General features: G+C 44.7%; 1 protein-coding gene across 3 annotated transcripts in view; it reads left to right on the top strand.

The window, feature by feature from the left end:
* LOC137378147 (collagen alpha-1(XIV) chain-like) overlaps window positions 1-24,788 on the top strand; it is a 194,997-nt gene that overhangs the window by 26,172 nt on the left and 144,037 nt on the right. For all 3 annotated transcript variants that reach the window (XM_068048274.1, XM_068048272.1, XM_068048273.1), the window contains exons 4-7: window positions 9,472-9,615; window positions 19,273-19,446; window positions 20,235-20,432; window positions 24,173-24,328. In XM_068048274.1, the coding sequence (XP_067904375.1) occupies window positions 9,472-9,615; window positions 19,273-19,446; window positions 20,235-20,432; window positions 24,173-24,328 (672 nt within the window). The remainder of the gene's footprint in view (window positions 1-9,471; window positions 9,616-19,272; window positions 19,447-20,234; window positions 20,433-24,172; window positions 24,329-24,788) is intronic.

Genomic DNA, 24,788 nt, shown 5'->3' with positions numbered 1-24,788 from the left:
CTCAGTATGCTGAGATGCATCTCATCCGGTCCTGGTGACTTATCAACTTTAAGTACAGCCAGTGCTATGATCGCCATGGAGGCCACCAACAACCGAAAATAATCAAATCCACCAATTGACCCCAATTTAGGAAACCAAACACAAAGGGACAAGATTTCACTTTTGTAAACTTTACTTTAACACTCAAACCAAAACCAACATAAATTAAATATGAAGCAACAGACAGATCACGGTCAATATATATATTATAAATTACATCTTAGCTATCAGATACAACAGAGATGGGTCTTATGGTTTGTCTGGGCATTCCACCCAGCATGTATGGAACCAAATTACAGTCACACAGTTCTTTATAACTCTGGGGTTCCTCAGGTAGATTTTCAACTCCTTTCTTCAAGGATTTAACCGCTGTTATTCTTCCAACAGTTTCCATTCAGTCTCAACTCAACAGGTGCAGTCTCCAGAACCTCCTTAGCTCTGCTCATGACAGTCTTGATGGCATGGATTTATCAGTCTTCACTTTCTTCTGCTTGCTGGTGCTCCACTCCTGCCTGGTCTGCCTGATCTAGGTAGCACTCTGTCTCCTTTTATCTGATTCTAACCAGTGTCAGTTTCCCCGGAAACCTGAAATTGTTTTTCTAGCTTCTCTTTTAGTTTTGGTTTCCGTTTCTGTTTCAATTCAAGTTTCCCTCTCAGTTAGGGTCCAAAAAGAAAGCATTGCAATCATCACAGCCAGCCTATCTAATACCTCCTCTTTATCAATTTTTAGACAATCCAGTGTCAGAACTACATCTTCTTTTACCATGACTTGGGCAGCATCTTCTTCCTTGGTAAAGACAGGTACAAAATATTCATTGTGTACCTCAGCCATAGGCTCTGTCTCAATTTGTAAATCCCCTTTTAGATCCCTAATTGGCCTGAATTCTCCTTTTACCACCTTTTTACTATTTATTTGCCATAGAAGACTTTTAGATTCCTTTTTATGTTAGCTGCCAATCTCTTCTCAGTCTCTCTTTGCTTCTCTTATTTGTTTTTTCACTTCCTATCTGAACCTTCTATATTCAACCTGGTTCTCAATTGTATTATCAGCCTGACATCTGTCAGATGCACCCTTTTTCTGCTTCATCTTACTGTCTATCTCTTTTCTCATCTAGGGAGCACTGGATCTGTTTGCTTTACCTTTTACCCTTTGGGGAATGTGCCTTGACTGTACCCAAACTATCTCCATTGTTTGGTTACAGTTTTAGAGTCACGGAGAGATACAGCACTGAAACAGGCACTTCGGCCCACTGAGTCTGTGTTGACCAACAACCACCCATTTATACTAATCCCATATTCCCTACCACATCCCCACCATTCTCCTACCACCTACCTACACTAGGGGCAATTTATAATGGCCAATTTACCTATCAACCTGCAAGTCTTTGGCTGTGGGAGGAAACTGGAACACCTGGCAGAAACCCATGTGGTCACAGGGAGAACTTGCAAACTCTGCACAGGCAGTACCCAGAATTGAACCCAGGTTGCTGGAGCTGTGAGGCTGCGGTGCTAACCACTGTGCCACCCCCGCCAATCTTCGATTCCAATTTACTTGGGTCAGATCCGTTCTCACTCTATTGAAGTTGGCCCTCTCCCAGTTAATTATTTTTACTCTGGATTGCTCCTTTTCCATTTCCATAGCTAACTTACACATTATGATGCTGTGGCCACTGTCCCCTAAATGTTCCCCTACTTATACTTGATTCATTTGACCCATCTCATTCCCAAGAACCATATCCAGCAATGTCTCCTTCCTCATTGGACTGGAAACATACTGATGTAGAAACATCTCCTGAACACAGTGTAGAAATTCTTGCACTTTTTGCACTTTATACTATCCCAGTCTATATTAGGATAATTAAAGACCCCCATTATAATTACTTGATAATTCTTGCCTCTCTGCAATTTTCTGCAAATTTGTTCCTCTTAATGTCAAAGCATCTTAGGAGTTGCAGTGAAATTAACTACTGTGTTGAAAGAATTCTCCCAATTGCTGTTCCTTTTCCATAAAAACTTTTGGACAAATTGTATTCTCAAGAATTGCACATTTCGAAGTTGCGTATTTTATGGTTTTGTTAGCAACTTACTAATCACAGAGAAAAACAGACATTCCCTTGTTTTTTATTAAAAGAGAAATTTCACCGCATAAATATGTCCCTGAAGCATTTCATTTTAAAAGGCAGAAGAGGCTGTTCCATTTTTTAAGCATGAGTTCAGTTACAAGTTGTGTTCCTGTGTGTAAGTGAGGAGCTGCTTTCATGCCAAAAAGAAACAAACCTGGTTTGAATACCTTCAGTATCAAATATGCTCTCTTGGCAGGTTGCCAAAATAGTGCTACATGTCTGTACAGATTAGTTGCTATAGGAAAGGCATCAATATGCTAATGGGACAAAGTGCCAAAACATTTTTTGAAAGTTTTTTTATTTGATTGATAAAATGGTCAAACTTTGTAACTCAGTTCCCTCAAGGGTGCATTTGATGGAATATCTCTACATCCACAGCAACCTGTATATTTCATAAACACAGCTATCCACTCACAGTAAACAGTATTGTAAAGTCCGTCTTCATCCATGTTTACTTGGAAGTATAAGGTGTTCAAACGCATCAGTTAATTTTCCAAGAATGGCTTTGTGGCAGGGAACCTCACCTGCTGGCAGTGAAGCCTCACAAAATGGCAGTTTAGTCTCTGCTTATTTGATCTTGAATCAGTTCTTCAGTTTGTAGTGTTTTGAGAATTGCATTGTACATATTGTTCACTTGAGGTTACCATACACACATGAGCCAACAGCGGGAGCTGAAAGAGAAAGGGAAAGTAAAACTAAAACAGTAAAGAAGACTCCATTATGTTCAACAGCATGCTGCCTTTGTCTCAGTCTTTGCCTCGTATTTCTCACTAAACTCGGCTAGACCATGCTCTAGTCTCAAGAACATCACAATGGTGACAAGGTAAAAAGAAAAAGGATGGTGAAAAACTGGCAACATTGCTTTCAGCTATGAAACATTTGGAAGGTCTTTGCTTTTCTGAAGACAGCATTTTAGGTTGGAGACTGTGTTAGAGTGACACACAGGAAGCTTGCTCAGTATATACACACACACTAATCTCTCCAAAATAACCATCTAATCAAAATAAAGTATATAATCGCAGATCATTGCAGAGAAGTTTCCTCTGACAGGAATGTGATCCCGGATCCTTTATCACTCTGTTGCTGATCATTATGGCATTGTCTATGCCCAATCTACCACCTTTTGATGTGCATTCAGAGCCATCATCCATATCCCCACCTTGGCAAAAGTGGCTGCGATGTTTCAAGGGTGTGATGGCAGGTTTCACAATAATAGATGACAACAAAATAAAGGCCTTACTTCTCCACTATGGAGATGAAGAATTAGAAAATATCTTTGAGACACTTACACCTGAGCAAAACCACCACAGCTACTTTATACCTTAGATAAACATCATAGATGAAACCATTGTATTCTGATGCACTAAGCAAGAAGCAAAGGAGACGATTGACCAATATTGCATGCAATTGAGGCAACTAGTAACCAGATGTGACTTCAGTGATGTTGAGCATGTCAAATGGAAAATTAAAACACAAATAGTTGAAGACTGTCTCTCCAGTCAACTATGCCAGAAATCGCTTGAGAAAGACAGAAAGCTGTCAGAGCTGCTGGAATTAGCAAGATCACTATTGCTCTCAGAGTCAAGAGCTACTGAAGTTGGGGCTACTAACAGTTACTATCACACTCCAACTCCTGTGAACACTATTCATTGCTCACATGCCAGGAAACCACTTGCAAATCAACAACAGCCATCTCACAAACAGGGTTGCGACCTGCCCAAAGAATGTTTCCACTGTGGCAGTGCCTACCCACACCAGACAGGGTGCCCTGCTGCTGGTAAACAGTGTAAAGCTTGTGGAAAATACAACCATTTTGCTCATGCTTGTCTCTCATTGGTAAAATCAACTACTAAGACCAATACCAACAAAAGAGTGCCATGTATACGTACCACAGCAAAAAGGCAAGAGAATATAGCCAATGTAAAGGTGGATGACCCTGAGCATAATTTTGTCCTTTCTCTCAGAAAAAGCAACAGTGTTACAGTGACCATTGGCTGCTTGATGCTGTCATAGATACAGGAATGTCTATCAATGTCACGGAAGACAAAATATTCAACAAACTTCAGAATTGCCCCAATCAGGGAACACAAAAATTTTCCCTTACAGCAGTGACAAACTGCTGAAAAATTTCAGAACTTTTGAAATGCCAATCTCTTTCAAAGACACTAGAACAAAAGCAGTGTTCTATATCATATCTGGAGAATGTGTCACGCTATCAGTTTCCACACAGCAACAGATCTATACATGATTGCAGTCACATACACGATTCCTATGCATAACAAAAACAATCTTGAACTGTATGCTGATCGCTTCACTGGTATCGGAAAACTGACATGTAGACCCTAATATGCCCCCAGTTGCGCATCAAAGATGATGAATACCATTTCCTGTCAGGGAACAGACAGAGAAGGAACTTCAACGCCTACTTGGCCTTGACATTATTGAGAAAGTTGGGGATGAGCCTACCCCTTGGGTCTCACCCATACAAATTGTCAAGAAACCCAAGAGAGAGAACCAGATTAGAATTCATGATGATATGCTATTACCAAAACAAGTCGTATAATGAGAACGACACTTGACACCGACAATCGATGAGAAATCGTAGAGAAAGTGAATGGAGCAAAACACTTTGCTAAACTTGACCTCAATGCAAGATACCATCAAGTCAAGCTTGCAGAAGAATTGAGATATCTTGCTCTATTTTCTACTTACATTGGACTTTTCTGATACAAGAGGCTCAACTTTGGAGTCAGCTCAGCAGCTGAAGTATTTCAGCACATGATTCAATCTGCACTTCAAGGACTTGAAGGCACGCTGAACATCTCATCTATGGCTTCACTGAAAGGGAACTTGAGACATATCTACATGCAGGCTACAATGTCTCAGAGATTGCAACCTCACCTCGACAAAGACAAGTGCTTATTTAATGAAAGCAGGATTGAATTCTTCGGTCATGTGTTCAGTGAAGGAGTATCACCAGATCCACGGAAAGTTAAAGTCATTGCAAATGCTGCAGAACCTACAAATGTGCAAGAAGTCTGGAGGCTGCTAGGACTCTTCACGTACTGTAGTCCTTTCATTCCTAATCCCGTTATGTTATCTGCCCCCCTATGTGATATGACAAAAGAAACCACCAAGTGGGAATGGACTAAATCACACAAACAGGCGGTACAGCAGATCAAACGACATTTGTCAGCAAGTGTGCAAATGCCTATTTCGACCCTGAGAAAACCACTCAGCTAGTTGTGGATGCAAGCCCAGTTGGCTTAGTTGCAGTTCTCATACAGAAAGACAAGACAGGTAACCCATCAATTGTTGCAATGGCAAGCAGATCATTAACACCCATAGAGCAACATTATTCGCAAACAGAGAGAGAAACGCTCTCAATCACATGGAGTACACTTGCATTTGTACTTATATGGAAGCGAGTTTAAAGTAATAACCGATCATAGTCCACTAGTGAGTTTGTTCAACAATCCACACAGCAAACCACCCACTCAAATAGAACGTTGGATACTCAAACTAAAAAAGAACGAGTTCCATGTTGAGTATCAGCCAGGCCAGCTCAACTCAGCGGACTATCTTTCACGACATCAACTGCCGATAGTTGGTCCTACTTGCCGTGAGGAAAAGGTTGCTGCGCAACATCTTAACTACGTAAGCGTAAAGGCAGTGCCAAAGTCACGAACAATAGCCGACATCGAAGCAGCAGCAAAATAAGATAAGGCTTTGCAATTATGTATGAAGGCCATGGAATCACAAAACTGGAAAGACGTGGTTGAGACAGCGTCTACAAGCGAAATCGCTCACACATTGCGAGGTCTTCACGATAGAGTCATAGAGTCATACAGCATAGAAACAGGCCCTTCGGCCCACCGCTTCCATACCGACCATAATGCCTATCTATACTAATCCCACCTGCCTGCATTAATTCCATATCCCTCTATGCCTTGCTCATTCAAGTACCTGTCCAGATGCCTCTTAAATGCTGCTACTGTTCCTCCCTCCACCACCTCCTCTGGCAGCTCATTCCAGATACCCACTATTCTTTGTGTGAAAAATTTACCCCTTTAATCCCCTTTAAACCTCCTCCCTCTCACCTTAAATCTATGCCCTCTAGTTTTAGTCACCCCTACCATGGGAAACAGACTCTGGCTATCTACCCTAGCTATGCCTCTCATAATTTTATATACCTCTATCATGTCCCCTCTCAGCCTCCTTCGCTCCAGGGAAAACAGACCCAGCCTATCCAATCTCTCTTTATAACTCAAGCCCTCCAAACCAGGCAACATCCTTGTGAATCTTTTCTGCACCCTCTCTAGCTTAATCACATCTTTCCTGTAGTGCAGTGACCAGAACTGCACACAGTATTCCAAATGCAGCCTAACCAATGTTATGTACAACTGTAACATGACGTCCCAACTCTTGTACTCAATGCCTCGGCTGATGAAGGCAAGCATGCCATACACCTTCTTCACCACCCTGTCTACCTGTGTTGCCACTTTCAGGGAACTATGTACTTGCACTCCAAGGTCTCTCTGCTCAACAACACTCCCCAGGGCCCTGCCATTCACTGTATATTTCCTGTCCTGTTTAACTTCCCAAAATGCATCACTTCGCACTTGTCTGCGTTAAATTCCATTTGTCAATCCTTTGCCCACTTTCCCAGTTTATCTATATCCTGTTGTAACCTTAGACAACCTTCTTCACTGCCCACTATACTACCAATTTTGGTGTCATCTGCAAACTTACTAATCATGCCCCTTACATTCACATCCAAGTCATTAATATATATGACAAACAACAGAGGGCCCAGCACTGATCCCTGTGGCACACCACTGGTCACCGGCCTCCAATCTGAAAAACAACCCTCCACTACCACTCTCTGCCTACTATCACCAAGCCAATTTTGTATCCAATTGGCTAGATCACCCTGGATCCCATGTGTTCGAACCTTCTGGACCAGCCTACCATGCGGGACCTTGTCAAAGGCCTTGCTAACGTCCATGTAGACAACGTCCATCGCCCTGCCCTCGTCAATCCTCTTGGTCACCTCCTCAAAAAACTCAATCAAATTCGTGAGACGATGTTCGAAACGAGCTCGCTGTTACAACCACATCTGATCACATATTATGCAACATCTGTATTGTCATTCCACACTCATCGAGGGAATGTGTTGTTGATATTGCACATGAAGGAAACCATGAAGGGAATAGTCCAAGACCAAACAACTCCTTAGGGAAAAGGTATAGTCCCAGCAATTGACCGCACGGTAGAGCACAAAATCAATCAGTGTTTGCCATGTCAAGCAACTACAATGTCAGATCTTCATGATCCTCTCAAGATGTCCGAACATACCTCCAGGATGGATGAAGTCAGCATTGACTTCACAAATTTGCCCACGGGTGAACACCTGCTTGTTGTCACTGATGAGTACAGCAGATTCCCAATCGTGGAATTAGTTATACCAACTTCAACAAAAGCAGTCATCCCAAAGCTTGACCAAATCTTCGCCTGATGTCAGACGATATCCTACTCGTGAGTGAAAACACCCACCATACTTCAGTTACTATGTTATGAAGTGAACTATTTATGTTTAAGTTTACAAAGTGACTCCAGACAACGCAGCCCAGCGCTGACATCATCAGAGTGCTCCCAGCTTCGCACGTGCGCAGAACAGACTCATACTGTCAGTATGGTGCCGTGCATGCGCAGCCTACGTCAGCACCCGGCTTGCCTGGACTGATTTACGCATGCGCGTGAGAATGTCATCGCGCATTGCAGCATCTGCTCACCACTCGCTCCCCACTTCACCACCCCCCCACCACCAACCCCCCCACATACTGGTAGGCCACTTCTCCCCCATCGGCTGCTCGCTCCCTGTTTCACCCCCCTACCTACCTGTGGGCCACTTGCTCCCGGCCTCACCGCTTCCTCCCCTCTGCTCTGCCTCTGCTTCCCCGCTCCCTCCCACTTCTGCTCCCCGCTCCCTCCTGCTTCTGGTCCCTGCTCCCTCCTACGATCACCCGCCTTTCTTCTCCGCACGGGGGAAGTGGGGAAAGAGAGAGTGACAAGATAGGCAGGGGAGGGGAGGGAGACTGTGAGCGGGAGGGAGTGGAGAGCAGAAGCAGGAGGGAGCAGGGAGCAGAAGCGGGAAAGAGTGGGGAGCAGACGCAGAACAGAGGGGATGAAGCGGCATGGCTGGGAGCAAGTGGCCCACAGGTGGGGGTGGGGGGGTGCAGCAGAGAGGAGTGGCTGAGGAGAGAGAAGTGGTGAGGTGTGGAGCAAGCAGCGCGCAGATGGGCGCGGGAAGCAGCAGTGAAAAGAAGCGCGAAGGCAGGAGGGAGCAGGGTACTGTTGGGGGTCGAATGGAGGTGGTGATCACAGCCACTGTGGGCATTTGGGTTTCGTTTGTTTTATTTTTGTGATAACTTGAGAAGTGCTATCTTTACTACTGGCAGCTGCCAAAAACATTGCAGACAGTGACATTTCGGTGCATGAGGCTGCATTTGCAGCCTTAAATTTATTGTTTACATGTTTGGAAGCACCATTAAAACATGCTATGTCTCTCATTTACTAAGGAGGGGAGTGATGTAGTGTTTTGAGAATTGCATTGTACATATTGTTCACTTGAGGCTACCATGCACACATGAGCCAGCAGAGGGTCTGGAAAGAGAAAGTGAAAGTAAAACAGAGTAAACAAGACTCCATTATGTTCAACAGCAATGTCTCAGTTTTTGCCTCATATTTCTTACTAAACTCGGCTAAACCTTGCTCCATCCCTGAGAACATCACACTGTTGACCTTCCTGTTGGCAGCTGGTAACTTGCTATTCATTCATAATGCTGATTACTCCATACATGCATAATACTCACATCTTGATTTAATCTAGCATCTTTCTGCTTCACTATTTTATTTCCACCTCACTATTAGTAGCTTATTAATCAATACCTCAACAATGAAAGATATATACATATAAAATGTCAGTCTCTATTGATCATTCACTCAATAGCCCTCGAGGTCGATGAATTGTTGATTAGGATTCCAGTATTTTGGACCATTCATCACAAACTCAAATTTTTCACTAAATTTGCTGTCTTGATTTTAGAGGGCTTCAGAAGAAAGATGGTAAGGATGATACATCATGCTACTACAGTTTGCGCTTAAAGGAGGTTAAAGCTGAAATGTTGCAGCAGTGTACTATTAGAGCAATATAAGGAGGCTTGATTTCATTTTTGGCTATGGAAAATGTCTCAATCTGTAACCATTATGAATGTACTTTTGTATTTACATTGTGTTTCTTTCACAGGTACCTCTGAACGGGAAATACTCCTGAAGACAAATATAGCAAAAGCAACCGTTGTGGGCCTTTCTCCCACTCAAGAATACACACTGCAAATATTACTGCTTAATGGAACCCGGGAGCACCATTATGCCAAAAGAAAGTTCATTAGTAAGAATGTAATTTGCAATTCTGAGGAATTAACCTTAGTGTTCTAGGACTTTACTCCAGCAATGCAGCAGTTGAAACACATTTTGTGTAAAAAATGAAATGAACGTAGATTCTTTCTTAAAGAATTAACAGCAGTTTTCAAACAGTCAAGCTCGTATCTTTGATAGTTTATAGAACATAGAACAGTACAGCACAGTACAGGCCCTTCGGCCCACGATGTTGTGCCGAACGGATTAACCTACTCTAAGATTAAACTAACTACCTACCCTTCATTCTACTATCATCCATGTACCTATTCAAGAGTCGCTTAAATGCCCCTAATGTATCTGCTTCTACTACCACCGCTGGCAGCGCATTCCACGCACCCACCACTCTCTGTGTAAAGAACCTACCTCTGACATCTCCCTGAAACCTTCCTCCAATCACCTTAAAATTATGCCCCCTGGTGATAGCCCTTTCCACCCTTGGAAAAAGTCTCTGGCTATCCACTCTATCTATGCCTCTCATCATCTTGTACCCCTCTATCAAGTCACCTCTCATCCTTCTTCGCTCCAATGAGAAAAGCCCTAGCTCCCTCAATCTTTCTTCATAAGACATGCCCTCCAGTCCAGGCAGCATCCTGGTAAATCTCCTCTGCACCCTCTCTAAAGCTTCCACATCCTTCCTATAATGAGGCGACCAGAACTGAACACAATATTCCAATGTGGTCGAACCAGGGCCTTATAGAGCTGCAGCATAACCTCGCTGCTCTTAAACTCAATCCCCCTGTTAATGAAAGCCAATACACCATACGCCTTCTTAACAACCCTATCAACTTGGGTGGCAACTTTGAGCGATCTATGGACATGGACCCCAAGATCCCTCTGTTCCTCCACACTACCAAGAATCCTGTCTTTAAGCCTGTATTCTGCATTCAAATTCGACCTTCCAAAATGAATCACTTCACACTTTTCCAGGTTAAACTCCATCTGCCACTTCTCAGCCCAGCTCTGCATCCTGTCAATGTCCCGTTGCAACCTACAACAGCCTTCCACACTATCCACACCTCCAGCAACCTTCGTGTCATCGGCAAACTTGCTAGCCCAGCCTTCCACTTCCTCATCCAGGTCATGTTTAAATATCACAAAAAGCAGAGGTCCCAGAACAGATCCTTGTGGAATACCACTGGTCACCGAGCTCCATGCTGAATACTTTCCATCTACTACCACCCTCTGTCTTCTATGGGCCAGCCAATTTTGTATCCAGCCAGCCAACTTTCCCTGTATCCCATGCCTCCTCACTTTCTGAGTGAGCCTACCATGGGGAACCTTATCAAATGCCTTGCTAAAATCCATATACACCACATCCACTGCACTTCCTTCATCAATGTGTTTTGTCACATCTTCAAAGAATTCAATAAGGCTTGTGAGGCATGACCTGCCCCTCACAAAGCCATGCTGACTGTCTCTAATCAAACCATGCTTTTCCAAATAATCATAAATCCTGTCTCTCAGAATCCTCTCCAATAATTTGCCCACTACCGACGTAAGACTGACTGGTATATAATTCCCAGGGTTATCCCTATTCCCTTTCTTGAACAAGGGAACAACATTTGCCACCGTCCAAACATCCGGTACTACTCCAGTGGACAGTGAAGACGCAAAGATCATCGCCAAAGGCGCAGCAATCTCTTCCCTCACTTCCCGTAATATCCTTGGGTATATCCCGTCTGACCCCGGGGACTTATCTGTCCTCATATCATTCAAAATGTCCAGCACATCCTCCCTCTTAACCTCAACCTGTTCGAGCATATCAGCCTGTTCCACGCTGTCCTCACAAACGACCATGTCCCTCTCATTAGTGAATACTGAAGCAAAGTATTCATTTAGGACCTCCCCTACCTCCTCCGACTCCAGGTACAAGTTCCCTCCACTATCCCTGATCGGCCCTACCCTCACTCTGGCCATTCTCTTGTTCCTCACATAAGTGTAGAACGCCTTGGGATTTTCCTTAATCCTACCCGCCAAGACTTTTTCATGTCCCCTTCTAGCTCTCCTAAGTCCATTCTTCAGTTCCTTCCTGGCTACCTTGTAACCCTCTAGAGCCCTGTCTGATCCTTGCTTCCTCAACCTTAAGTAAGCTTCCTTCTTCCTCTTGACTAGCTGTTCCACATCTGTTGTCATCCAAGGTTCCTTCACCCTACCATCCCTTCCCTGCCTCATCGGGACAAACCTATCCAGCAGTCGCAGCAAGTGCTCCCTAAACAACCTCCACATTTCTGTCGTGCATTTCCCTGAGAACATCTGTTCCCAATTTATGCTCCCCAGTTCCTGCCTAATAGCATTGTAATTCCCCCTCCCCCAATTAAATATTTTCCCATCCCGTCTGCTCCTGTCCCTCTCCATGACTATAGTAAAGGTCAGGGAGTTGTGATCACTATCACCGAAATGCTCTCCCACCGAGAGATCTGCCACCTGGCCTGGTTCATTGTCAAGCACCAAGTCCAACATAGTCTCCCCTCTAGTCGGCCTATCTACATATTGAGTCAGGAAACCTTCCTGGACACACCTGACAAAAACTGCTCCATCCAAACTATTTGCACTAAGGAGGTTCCAATCAATATTAGGGAAGTTGAAGTCACCCATGACAACAACCCTGTTACTTCTGCACCTTTCCAAAATCTGCCTCCCAATCTGTTCCTCCATGTCTCTGTTGCTATTGGGGGGTCTATAGAAAACTCCCAACAAAGTGACTGCTCCTTTCCTGTTTCTGACTTCCAACCATAATGACTCAGTAGACAAACCCTCCTCGACGACCTCCCTTTCTGCAGCTGTGATACTATCCCTGATTAACAATGCCACTCCCCCACCTCTTTTACCTCCCTCCCTATTCCTTTTGAAACATCTAAACCCCAGAACATCCAACATCCATTCCTGCCCCTGTGATATCCACGTCTCCGTAATGGCCACAACATCATAGCTCCAAGTACTGATCCATGCTCTAAGTTCATCACCCTTATTCCTGACACTTCTTGCGTTAAAATAGACACATTTCAACCCATCATACTGGCTGCAACCTTGCCCTGTCAACTGTCTAACCTTCCTCACAGACTCTCTGCACTCGGTATCTGCCTTATCAACAGCTACTCCATCCACTGATCCGTGGCTCCGGTTCCCATCCCCCTGCCAAACTAGTTTAAACCCTCCCGAAGAGCTCTAGCAAACCTCCTGCCCAGGATATTGGTGCCCCTCCAGCTCAGATGCAACCCGTCCTTCTTGTACAGGTCCCACCTTCCCCAGAAGGTATCCCAATGATCCACATATCTGAATCCCTCCCTCCTACACCAGTTCTGTAGCCACGTGTTCAGCTGCACTCGCTCCCTGTTTCTAGCCTCACTAGCACGTGGCACCGGTAACAATCCTGAGATTACTACTCTGCTCGTCCTGCCTTTCAGCTTCCAACCTAACTCCCTATATTCGCTTTTCAGGTCCTCATCCCTTTTCCTAGCTATGTCATTGGTACCGATATGTACCACGACCTCTGGCTGCTACCCCTCCCCCTTAAAAATCCAGTGGACTCGAACTGAGACATCCCTGACCCTGGCACCCGGGAGGCAACATACCATCCGGGAGTCTCGTTCGTGACCACAGAATCTCCTGTCTGTTCCTCTAACCATTGAATCTCCTATCACTATCGCTCTCCTATTCTCCCCCCTTCCCTTCTGAGCCACTGAGCCAGGCTCTGTGCCAGAGACCTGGCCACTGTGGCTTTCCTCTGGTAGGTCATCCCCCCCCAACCGTATCCAAAACGGTATACGTATTATTGAGGGGAACAGCCACAGGGGATCCCTGCACTGTGCGCCTATTCTCTTTCCCTCCCCTGACGGTCACCCAGCTACCTTTATCCTGTAACTTAGGTGTCACTACTTCCTTATAACTGCTCGCTATCACCCCCTCAGCATCCTGAATGATCCGAAGTTCATCCAGCTCCAGTTCCCTAACGCGGTCTGCGAGGAGCTGGAGTTGGGTGCACTTCGCACAGGTGAAGTCAGCAGGGACACAACTGGTGACCCTCACCTCCCACATCCTGCAAGAGGAGCATGCAACTGCCCTAGCTTCCATCCCCTCCGCACTAAATTGACAACAGAGATTAAAAAAAAAAGGAAAACCTTACCTTACCAAACCCTCCACACAAGAGTCCTTTTTTTTTTGGTTAGAAGAGGAGGATGGGTGGGAGACACTACACGTGTAGTGTTTCAGGTTTAGCCACTGCCCGAATATATAGGCTTACTTACCCAGCAGTCCCCTTGTCCGCCAAAACAAAAGGTAAGTTATTTTAAACTGCCCGAATATATAGGCTTACTTATCCAGCAGTCCCCTTGTCCGCCGAAACAAAAGGTAAGTTATTTTAAACTGAAACTCACCTTCCCAGCTGACACCTCGCTCGCACTATCGCTGCTTCAGAAAAAGCTGCTGCAACAAAAGGTAAGTTATTTTAAACTGCCCGAATATATAGGTTTACACGACACAATTGACATCAATAACTGGCTATTAAAATAATTTTGGTGCTAAATGTAGAATTAATACCTCCAAATCATCTAAGACTCAGAAATGCTCATTGAATCGCACCACGGGCTGATTCTCTTTTAACTACACTGTCTCAATCCCAAAAACATATTCCTACCTTCTACATCACTCGACTCCGGTAAAAGTGGAGTTGATAATTGGGGATGGGGGTTAATGGCTGTGGGGATTGAATCAGTCTGCTACCAGGGACCTACAGAAACAGTCTCTGATAAATTAAGTGAGGACGTTGGTCAAGTCTGCAATTCGGGGGCAGGCCAAGGTATCTTTTTTGAGCCAGGAAAAGCTAGCGGGTTCGCGCCTTGATTGGGCCCGCAATTAAAATGGCATACCATCCCGATGCCATCTTCGCAGCATGACTTTGCTATTTAAATTTATTTCCCGTTCAACTGGGCAGGCTGTCTTCCTGTGACTAAACTCAGGCATGTTGTGATGGGGGAGGGGTCAGAAATGTGGTATGAACACTCCCGCCCCTCATCTTAACTCACTGCTCGCACTGTTCCCGCTGGGCTAAGGGGTTGGAATTAAGATACCTCCTTAAGCTTCTGCCTACCACCTCTATTGGAGCTTTTTTTTACTGCTGTACACCCACTGGTACTTTGAACATTTGAGTAGATCTACCCCAAACAAAAGATGATCAGCAACAGTTTTAAATGAATTGATACGTTGCTCAGCTGACCATTTCATTGTCCTCCGAGTTGGTTATTTGGTTAAATCATTAAGTCTAAAGAAGGTGGGAATTAACCAAGAAATTTAGCTTCATATGCCTAAATTTCCTGCCTATTCCCTTCCAATTTTTGTTTCTTTTGTGGATCTGGAACAGGCGGCTGGGGCAGGATAAAATTAAACGGGACGCTCCTACTGTATTCCAGCATTCAATTTGGATCATGACTGATCTGTATCTTAACTCTACTTGCTTCTGTATCCCTTAATACACTTGACTATCAAAAATCTATCAGTCCAAGTCCTGAAATTTTCAATCGACCTGGCCTCAACAGATTTTTGGGGCAGAGTTCCAAATTTCCACTACCCTTTGTGCATATCTCTGTGATGCATGACTTTCCGACCTCATTGGTGATGAATCTTATTTCCGTAGAAGAAGAAAACCAAGGCTACAATTTTCTACACAATCCACATCAATGCACATTATTGTTAACATTTGCATTATAGTTTAACGTTTGTTTCTGATTTCAAGATTTAGGTTCATTACCAGAACAAATATTTTTTAGTTCTAAACCACGTATCTGTAAATCTTGAGATGGTCATGTCAGTGGTAAGGCATTCAAATTCATTGCTCTGTTTAATTTCCTACAGTATTCTGGGGTTGGATTTTCAAGTGCATTGGGGTCAGGCACAGGTGTGGCTGTGATTTGAAAATTGCGTTCCTGGAGGGCGGTACTGAATTCTGCTGCTTCTGGAATGCGCTGCAATTTTCAAAGGGGGAGTGGAAGAGGGGGAGCTGGGAACCTGCACACCTCCAGTTAACTGATTGTTCAGCTCATTGATGAGCTCATGGACAGGCCTCAGAGAAGCAGTTTTAAATTTTCAATCAGGAGGCACTGGGCACACACAGTGTCTGGGACATGCCAATGTGCAGCGGTCGTGAACACAGCAGGAAGTCATGAGAGCTAATGAATGCACTGGTCAACAGTCTTAGGGGGCTGAATTTTCATTCTGGGATCAGGAACCCAACGGCCAGAACATTTCCGGGTCCTGACACCATGCCACGTCAAGCACTATTTTCTAATGCAAAGGGCTTAATTGGCCCGGGAGCAAGGTTGGTGCCCAATTAGCAGTGCTAGGAGCTGCCTGGACGTGCGACCCAGTGACAGAGTGCATTTGAAAAGGGGAATGGCAGCCATGACTGGGCTTACCATTCACTGGAGCAGTAGGGAGCTCAGAGGGCCAGCGCTGGCATGGGCAGGTGCCCCAGGTGGCACCACAATTTTTGGATGCCTCCTTTGAGGCTTTAATGGATGCAGTGTCAAGACAGGACAGATGCTATGTTCTCGGCGTCCAAAAGAAGAAATCTGCCTAGAGAAACAAAGAACACCTGGATGGAGGTGGTGACGAAGGTCAGCAGCCGGGGAGTCATCAGAAGGACATGGGTCCAGTACAGAAAGCGATTCAGTGACCTGATAAGGTCTGGTAAGGTGAGTGTCCAGCAGCATCTGGGTGACAGGTCACCAAATCTGTAAACACCAGAATGTATATGAGCTGACCTCACAGAATGTCCATAATTCTCCCTAACATTGTCAGATCAAATGTCCAGTTGCATCACTGAAACGCCAGCCAGCCTCACATATTGGGTGCTATTCAGAAGTGGACATCACTGAGGGGCACAGCAGTTCATGTGTATGCCATGCTGGAAGAGATGAGGGAGGCCAGCCTACTCATGAAGTATTCTGCCCTCATCCAGCAGGAAAAGAGAGCCCACAACGCAAGTGAAGTGGTCCGAATGGGTGTTGGTGTGGTCCAGCTCCATATTCCGACCCCGATGGAGGAGGCAGTGCTGGAGATCGCCAGGGTGCCAGTGATTCAGTTCGTGGGAGATGGCGAGATGGGAGGCCATGAACAGCAGGGTCATTTGATAGCTCTATCTTGAGGTGAAGGGCATGGAGGAGATTCCTGCCCAATGTGTGCTGTGAATCTTGGACTGCTATCATCTAAAGGGTTGGTTGTGCTGGGGCGCATGTTGAGTAGGACGAGCTCTCATTTCCACTTTCTTGTGTTTCACACAGGGCCAGTTACAGGGGGGAGCAGAGTACCCAAGCACAAGCATTGCCACCCTCCTTGGCGGGGCAGAGTCAACAAAACCAGCACTGTTACATCATAACTCGGCACCTTCCGCCAGCGCAGACACACTTGCCTCGGTTGGGCCCCAGAGTAGTGTAGAACTGGGTAGGGTAGCACTGGGTGAACCTCACATCATGCATGAGCAGGAGGAGGAGTGTGAGGCAGAGACATCAGTCCCCCACAGAGGACAGAGGACAGACACAGTGATGCTTCGCTGGGCAAAGATGCTGGGCCCCGGGTGTCAGAAACGTGGAGGGTCTTCCTCGAGAACTGGAGGCAGATAAGTTCCTGTTGGTAGGAGTTCCCTGAGGCTTTGAGGAGCCAATGGGCAGGTAATGGAGGAGTCCATGCAGTGTATGTGCTCTGTCATGACTTAAGAATTTGATCACATGAGCTCCTCCACTGACAGATTGAGCAACCTCTCAGAGAGCCATATGCAGCACCATTCGGAGTGGATGCATGAGCAGCGCACTGATATGCACAGAAAGAATGACACTCTCTGTCGCATAGACCGCTCAGTGTCACTGGTGGCGTAGAGGTGCTCGGAATAGATCAAAGCTGCATCCCAGTCAGTGGCCTCATCCAGCACCAAGGCACCAGGAAAGGGCTGAGACAGTTAAAGTGGCAGACGAAGGGGCCACCCCTCAGGGGGTACCGGTGCCACCCTTTGGCTCCGTGCCCCTTCCGACTTAGCAACCATCTGTGTGCCAAGGCCCTGTGACAGAGGCAGCTCCTACAATGACACAGGTGCAGCAGCCTGTGAAGGATTTCCCATGGGCACCTCCAAGACGAGGACAGAAGCCACAGGCATCACAGCCAGAGGCAAAGACATCAGGGAGCAGGCTGCCGTCACCTCATCCTCTGCCAAAGGTTGGGGGTGGGGGGAGGGGTCACCTTGTAGAAGTTGTAGAGAAGGAAAGACGCTACACCATTGATTTCACTTAATAGGTCACCTGGATGCTGTTCTCCACATTTGTTTGCTTTTTTGTTTTCATTACAATATCACTTGTTTATGTTATCAAATTGATATGTGTGTTATTGATGTTTCCTGTCAAAAGGGGGGATGGATTTTTGTGGGGTGGGTCGGTGGGGGGGGTAACGCAGGCATCGTGGGATTGCTGTATTCCTATGCTTTGCGATGTTGGAGAATGTTGGCGGTGGAAACCTCGTTGTCCATGGTCATGGCTGGCAGTGGGACCCAGAAATGTTCTGGACATCAGGTTCCCAACCCTGGATTGAAAATCCTGGCCCTGATCTCTAGAGTGGGATTCATTACCTTGGCTGGTAGTTTACTAGTGGAATGGTTCCTAAGCCACATAAGTATGAAATGACAATCTTATATACCTCTAAGATGATCTCTCAGATTATTGTTTTCCATGCTCAAAAGCTGAAGTTCCTTCAGTCCTTCCCTACAACTCAGACGCCTGACACTAGGGATCACCCTCATGGCTCTTCTCTGCACTGCCTCCTGTGTTTGAATGCCTCCTTTGTGTCTCTGTGATCAGAACAAAACACAATACTAAAGGTGTGTTCTGATGAGAGCACTGTTCAGTTTGATCATGACCTCCTATTACCTTTATTCTGCTGGTTGGCTATATAATTAAACATTCTATTGGCTTTGTTGACTGCTGTTCTGCATTGGTTGCAGATATTAAGTGTTGAGTCTTCTAAGTTTCATAGGTCTCTTTCAATGTAATCGTCAGCTATTTCAACACCATTCATGAAGCACATGTGTCCCTCTTTTCCTTCCCATGTGTAATGGTTTATACTTGTCTGCATTAAATTTCATCTGCCATTTCTCTGCCCGCATGCATATTTTGTCTGACTTATTCTGTAACCTCTGAGTTGTCTTAACATCCTTTGATTTCACTGCCCTACCTTCTTTGCTATCACATGAACATTTGACTAGTTTGTATTGAGTTTCTGAATTCATCATTGATAAAAAAAAATCCAGATACCCTATGGGTTTCTCCCTATCCCAACATCCAACTGCTTCTTATCCTGAAGTTTATTCCATGTGTTGACATTGGTCTTAAATTTGCTTTTCACTAGTTTGAACCCGAGTAAACTTGATCTTCTGTTGCAGTTTAGTTTGAAACAGGATTCGGGAGTTAGCTTTTGCATTGGGATTAACTATCTTATATATCTCTATAAATAGTCGCTTGTTAGTACAGAACTTGAAAAAAGAGACATGCTGTCGAAGCTTTTTGTCTTGCACTCATTAGGACAGAAGCAAGAATGCCAAATTTCTTTAGCCCACCTTATTTTACTGTAATGCATATTATATTCTTCACTTCAGTAAATGTCCTGAAAGAGCAACATTTAAAAAAAGTTTCCAAACATATGCAAAACAAAAAGAAGATTACAGGTGCAGCAGGAGAGAATGGTACTCGATTGGAATTTAGTATCCCTGCAAACAACTCAACAAAGCTGGATCAAACCGAAACACTGTATGGAATGCAATCAAAAAGAGGTAGGTGTGTAACAAAAACATTACAAAAGAAAAAAAGAGCATGTTTGTAATTTTGTCAGAATAGAGAAGCAAGAATATGCCATTCAGCCTATCAAGCCTACTCTGCCAGCACACATGGGTCGGAGGAAGTGCGTTTTTGACCATCCGCCCAATGGAAATTGGGAAGCAGTGCTCCAAAATCACAGTGATTCGTTTGCTGCCCCATTCCTGCTAGTTCCTATCTGCCACCATTTTGGTTGAGCCCTCCAAATGGGTGGCCACGGTGCTACCTGTTGCACCCAGAAATGTATTTGGAATATACTGATTGGGATGCTATGACTTACACAGGAATCGAGACAATGTTGAGGTGCCAATAGGAAGACTGTGGTGAATGCATTCCACGCATTGGTATCTGGCATTAAGCGGACTAACCAGCAATCCTTGAAGGGATCACTGCAGGCTGCCGCTGAAAAGGTGGGGTTCTGTAAAACCTTTGTGGGATCAGACAGGTCCCACAAAAGTCTTACGCCCACTGCCAGCCTCTCTGTATCTCAGTGGCAGCCCCCTCGCACACCCCCACCGACAACTGCCACAACTGTAGTCATGAAAATAACACGGGCCTCCCACTAAAGACATTGGACAAGCGGCACGATCATACCCGATACTACTTGCCCAATGTCCACCCAGGGTTAATCTCGACCCAAGGAAATCTTCCCTTATGATTTTACACTAAATGTATTTCCATTAGGAGAAAAGATTGCATTTTGCTTAGAATAAATGCTAGTCCTATCCTTTTTTAATGATTGCAGTGAAAGGTTCACAACGAAGAAAATCAGCTAATAAGATGTCAGAGAATAAAATGAAACGGAAATTGAGCATCACTGTTGATGAAAATGGAAAAATGTCACAGGTGAAAAATACAACACAAACTTTGTCTAAAAGTAAAAGAAAAATGATACAAGAAAAACGAAAGGAAGTAACTGTGCCTGAAGAATTCCCAGTCAAAGGTGAGGAATTCCTGTATAATTTTATCATCTGTTTAAGCTGAGCTATATGACATATAGCATAATATATATCATATATTATATATATATGCTTATGTTGGTGCATTTTCTTGTGGAAACTCTTGCAGTGATGTGGTGTATTGATCACTTGGGACAGGATAGTGACTTCACAATATAAGCAAGCCAAATCATGTAGTGATTGTTGTGTACTGCATTACATTATCATTCATAACGATCTATCCTTCAACATTAATCTGGAACACATATGCGCCATGGCCATAGACGAGAAAGGACTTCAGCTATCTGAACCAACAATATGCGATAACATTGTTGCAGGTTGGGAGACACATACTGATGGCTACCCATTTCAATTAGGACAAGTTTTAATGGCAAGTCTAGCCTTTCATGCACCAGTCTAAGTACACCATGGCCTTGAAAGTCCATATAGTCGCATGTACTGGCCTATCATACCAAGCTTTCGCCCAATTGAAATGTTGTATACATTTATATAATATAGTTTAAAGATGAAACCAATTATTTGCAGTTGAACAGGTTTTGTTTCTATGATTCTAACACCAGCAACTATTCCCATTGCCTGAACTGGTGTATCTCTAAATGATTACTAAATTCCCATGTGTCTCCTCAGCAATGACAATGGGAACGAGTGAATTCAATACACTCTTTTCGGTTCTGAGCTAGCCCAGCTGTTTCAGTCATCTGTATTTCTTTCTTGACATTGTCTGTCCAGTGCTTCCTTGGTCTTCCTCAGTTTCTTGTTCTATGTACTTCTGTATTCAGGGCTGTATCCATTATTGAAACACATCCAAACTATCAAAGTCGTCTTTCTTGGATCTTCTGTATAGGCATTGTTTTTTTGTTTAAGTTGTGTTCTTATTCTATCATTCTTGATTCCTTGCATCTTGGATACTTCCAGTATTCCTTTCACCAACTCATCTCTGGTGTTAGTATTATTTGCTCATCAGATTTTCTCATGTTCCAGCACTCAGATCCATATAATAATGTATGGACAATCATCACTTCATAAAGTCTTAACTTTGTTTTTACCAAAATATCAAGCCTTACATATAGTTCTAAGTGATATCCTGCTTAATCTCCTGAAAGCAGCAAAAGCAAGTTCAATCCTTCTTTCGATTTCTTTATTACAACTCCCGTTCTCTGACACTAACCCACCAACTTTCCTACTTGTTCAACTTTGTAATGTGTACATCAACTTGGTGCTTCTCAGATGACATGACCTTTTCTTATGTGTGTTTATCTGCAATCCAAATGTTTTACCCTCTATGTACATCTTTACAGTTAGTCTCTGCAAATCTGCTGCAGATGTTGCTGTAAGACGAATGCCTTCAGCAAATCTGAGATTATTTAAAAATGCAAAGAGACTCCTCTAATATATTTCAGTGCAATATTTGTTACTGCTTCCAGTACTAGTTTAAATAAAGCAGGGGACAGTGTTCATATTTGTCTCACCCCATTTGTTAATCTAAACCATTCTGCCTGTTTGATCCCCACTTTGACAATACTCGTGGACTTGTTATAAATGTTTTATATCAGTCTGACAAATTGCTCAGGTGTGCTTCTATGCTAAGCCAGAAATACATGTAACAGAGGAGACTGTGCAACCATTTTCCCATGGAAGTGCCTTTTCTGCTGCCCTGCTGATTGCTGTACCACTAGTAGAAGTTGCCTGTTCAAGTGGTGGAGAGAGCACTCACAACCAGGTTGTCTCATCCTAAATGTGTCTTCTGTTATGTGAATTGAAGTGGAAAGGGTGGGCAGAGCACAGATGGAACCTAAAATTGTACTTCTCAGCCAGTAACCTTTGTACAGTGATGGGCATTTCAGAGATTATGGAACAAACCTTGTGTATGGATGTGTTAACCATAACTCTCAAATTTCCCTTCACCACATCTGAATTGCTGGATTGCATGTAGCTGAGCAAGAGGCTGTTAAATTGCAAAAATCTGATTATTACAGCTAATTTTTTATTGAAGTTCCCAAAAGCTCAGTGCCACAGAAAACTATGGCATTCCCATCTGGTGGTAAATTGAGAAGATTTCACTAACAATTCCCCATGAAATGCTCTAATGGACAATACTCCATGCTTTGGGCATGGAGAACAATATGTCTGTATGATCTTCTGTCCATTCATATTAGTTAGTGGAGGTCATGTGAAACTCAGCAAGGAGAATGCTAAACCATAAAATTTACCTCTACTGATTCTGTAATTTGGGGTTAAATTTTTAAGCCCTGATGGAGGTGGGCATGGAGGCTGGCGAGCTGACATGGAATTTTGCGCCACTGGCCGGTGTGCTGGTTCCCCAGCTCCATCCTGGCCCCGGAGGCAGGATGAGAAGGTGGCAGGGCTACCCGTGCACAAGCGACGGGTAGCCAATTCAACTAATTGAAGCCTGTTGTCAGAGGCTGACTGCAATTTTCCACTTGATCTCCAGGACCCCAGTGGTGGCCAGACTGCTGATTCTATCTTTTATTTTAAATATTGAAAAGTTTGAGAGAGGGTGCCTCCACCTTGGAGAGCCCTCTCCCTCACTTACCTACAATGGCATCCTACTGCTGCTTCAGATTTGGAGGTCCTCCTATTGGCTGTCCAGCTTTGAGAGCTCTCTCACTGTCCTTAATTGGGTGGCAATTAAGCCTTCCCTCTGCCCATTAATTGGCCAGTTTGGGGAAAATCACAGATGAGTGACTGTTTCCCCATACAGTGCGGACTTCTGACCCCTATTTGAGCCTGATAGCGAGGTTCCAAAGCCCATGGGGAATATCCTGCCTTTGGACTCCCAATTAGAAACAATAGCCGGAATTTTATGCCACCCCAGCAAGCCGAATGCTGGTGGGGGAGTGGCGTAAAATTGAGCGGGAGGCTGCAGGAGGCCTTCCTGGCCCACTCCCGCCTCTGCCCCACTTTATGTGGGCTGTGGGGGTGGACACTTAAGGGCCTTCGCCTGCCTCCACGGGTATTTTACCTGTGGCAAGCGGGCATCCAGTAGATGTGAAAGGCTGCCCAGTGATACCTGGTGGCCTCTCAGTGCACCAGGGGGGTGGGGCAGCCCTGACAAAGGGGCACATGGTGCCCAATTGAGGGCCTCCCCCACTTCCCCAACCACGCCCCGGACCCGAGACGCCCCCTTCCCCCCCAAACGATCACCCTTGCCTCGCCAGGTCGTGACCAATTCCCAGGGCGAGGCAACCCTGACTTACCTTCGGTCCTGGCTCCATGTCCCTGGCTGGGCTGCAGTCCCAGCATTGGCCAGTGCTCCCAGTGGCACTGCTGGGCCTAAGTGCTGCCGGCCCGATGATTGGCTTGCAGCTCAATGAGGCGGGATGTCCTCCCTCAAGCGGGTGGAAGTTCTGCCTCGAAACAATTAAAGCCCAGGGATCCGTAAAATGCAGGTCGGATCCCCGAGGTGGGCGGATGCGGGTTCGCCACTGTCTTTTATGTCGGTGGCCAGCTCCCGTCCACCCGGCATAAAATCCAGCCCAATATTAGTACCAAAGATTAAGACAATAAAATTGTAGTGTGTACTTTCTGAATCTTATTTGTAATATGAGGCCAAATGGCAATGTTAGTGCATGAATGATTAACACATTTATATGACGTTCCTCTTGTCTACTGATTTAAGCTTTGTTAACACTTCCTACCTGTAGTAGCACTGTAACAGTCTCAATAAAGTACTAAAATAAAGACCATTGTCATGGCATTGCAGGATCTCGGTTCAAGTGCCAGTTGAGTACCGCTGCAGATATTATAATTCTAATCGATGGATCTTGGAGTATTGGCAGAGTAAACTTCCGATTGGTGCGTCAGTTTTTGGTAAACTTAATTACACCTTTTCATGTTGCTGTGAATGGAATTAGAATTGGTAAGTACTGCACTGTTGCTTAAAACTTAATGCTCTAGTTTAACTGTTTTTTTTTGCCATCTGTTCTATTTAATTAAAAGGAAGACAATGTACACATATAATCAAGGACAATAATAATTTCTGGAAGGTATGCTTTCCCTAGCTGCATAAAGGTAGAACAGATGTGATCTCTGGCGTGAGGTTATGGTCCTACTACTCTCGTTTCTTGGAGTGAAATCATGATTTGTTGGGCGAGGTGTTTTTGGGGGAGTGGGGTGGGTTGCGTTGTTCGGCTGCAAGAAGTACCTGCTCCTTCTGTTGGAATTTCACAACAATAATAAACAAGATAGGGACATAATGAAACCAGGTCCATTCCAAATTTTGCCCACACCCCCAGCCGGATGTGCATTCTCGTATCATACTCCAGGCCCAGGCATTTCAGGACCATACTGCTTTGACAGGGTTGGAAATACCGGCAGAG

This window comes from Heterodontus francisci, chromosome 16, assembly GCF_036365525.1.
Source record: "Heterodontus francisci isolate sHetFra1 chromosome 16, sHetFra1.hap1, whole genome shotgun sequence".
Classification (NCBI taxonomy): Eukaryota; Metazoa; Chordata; class Chondrichthyes; order Heterodontiformes; family Heterodontidae; genus Heterodontus; species Heterodontus francisci.
This window is presented reverse-complemented; position numbering and strand designations above follow the sequence as displayed.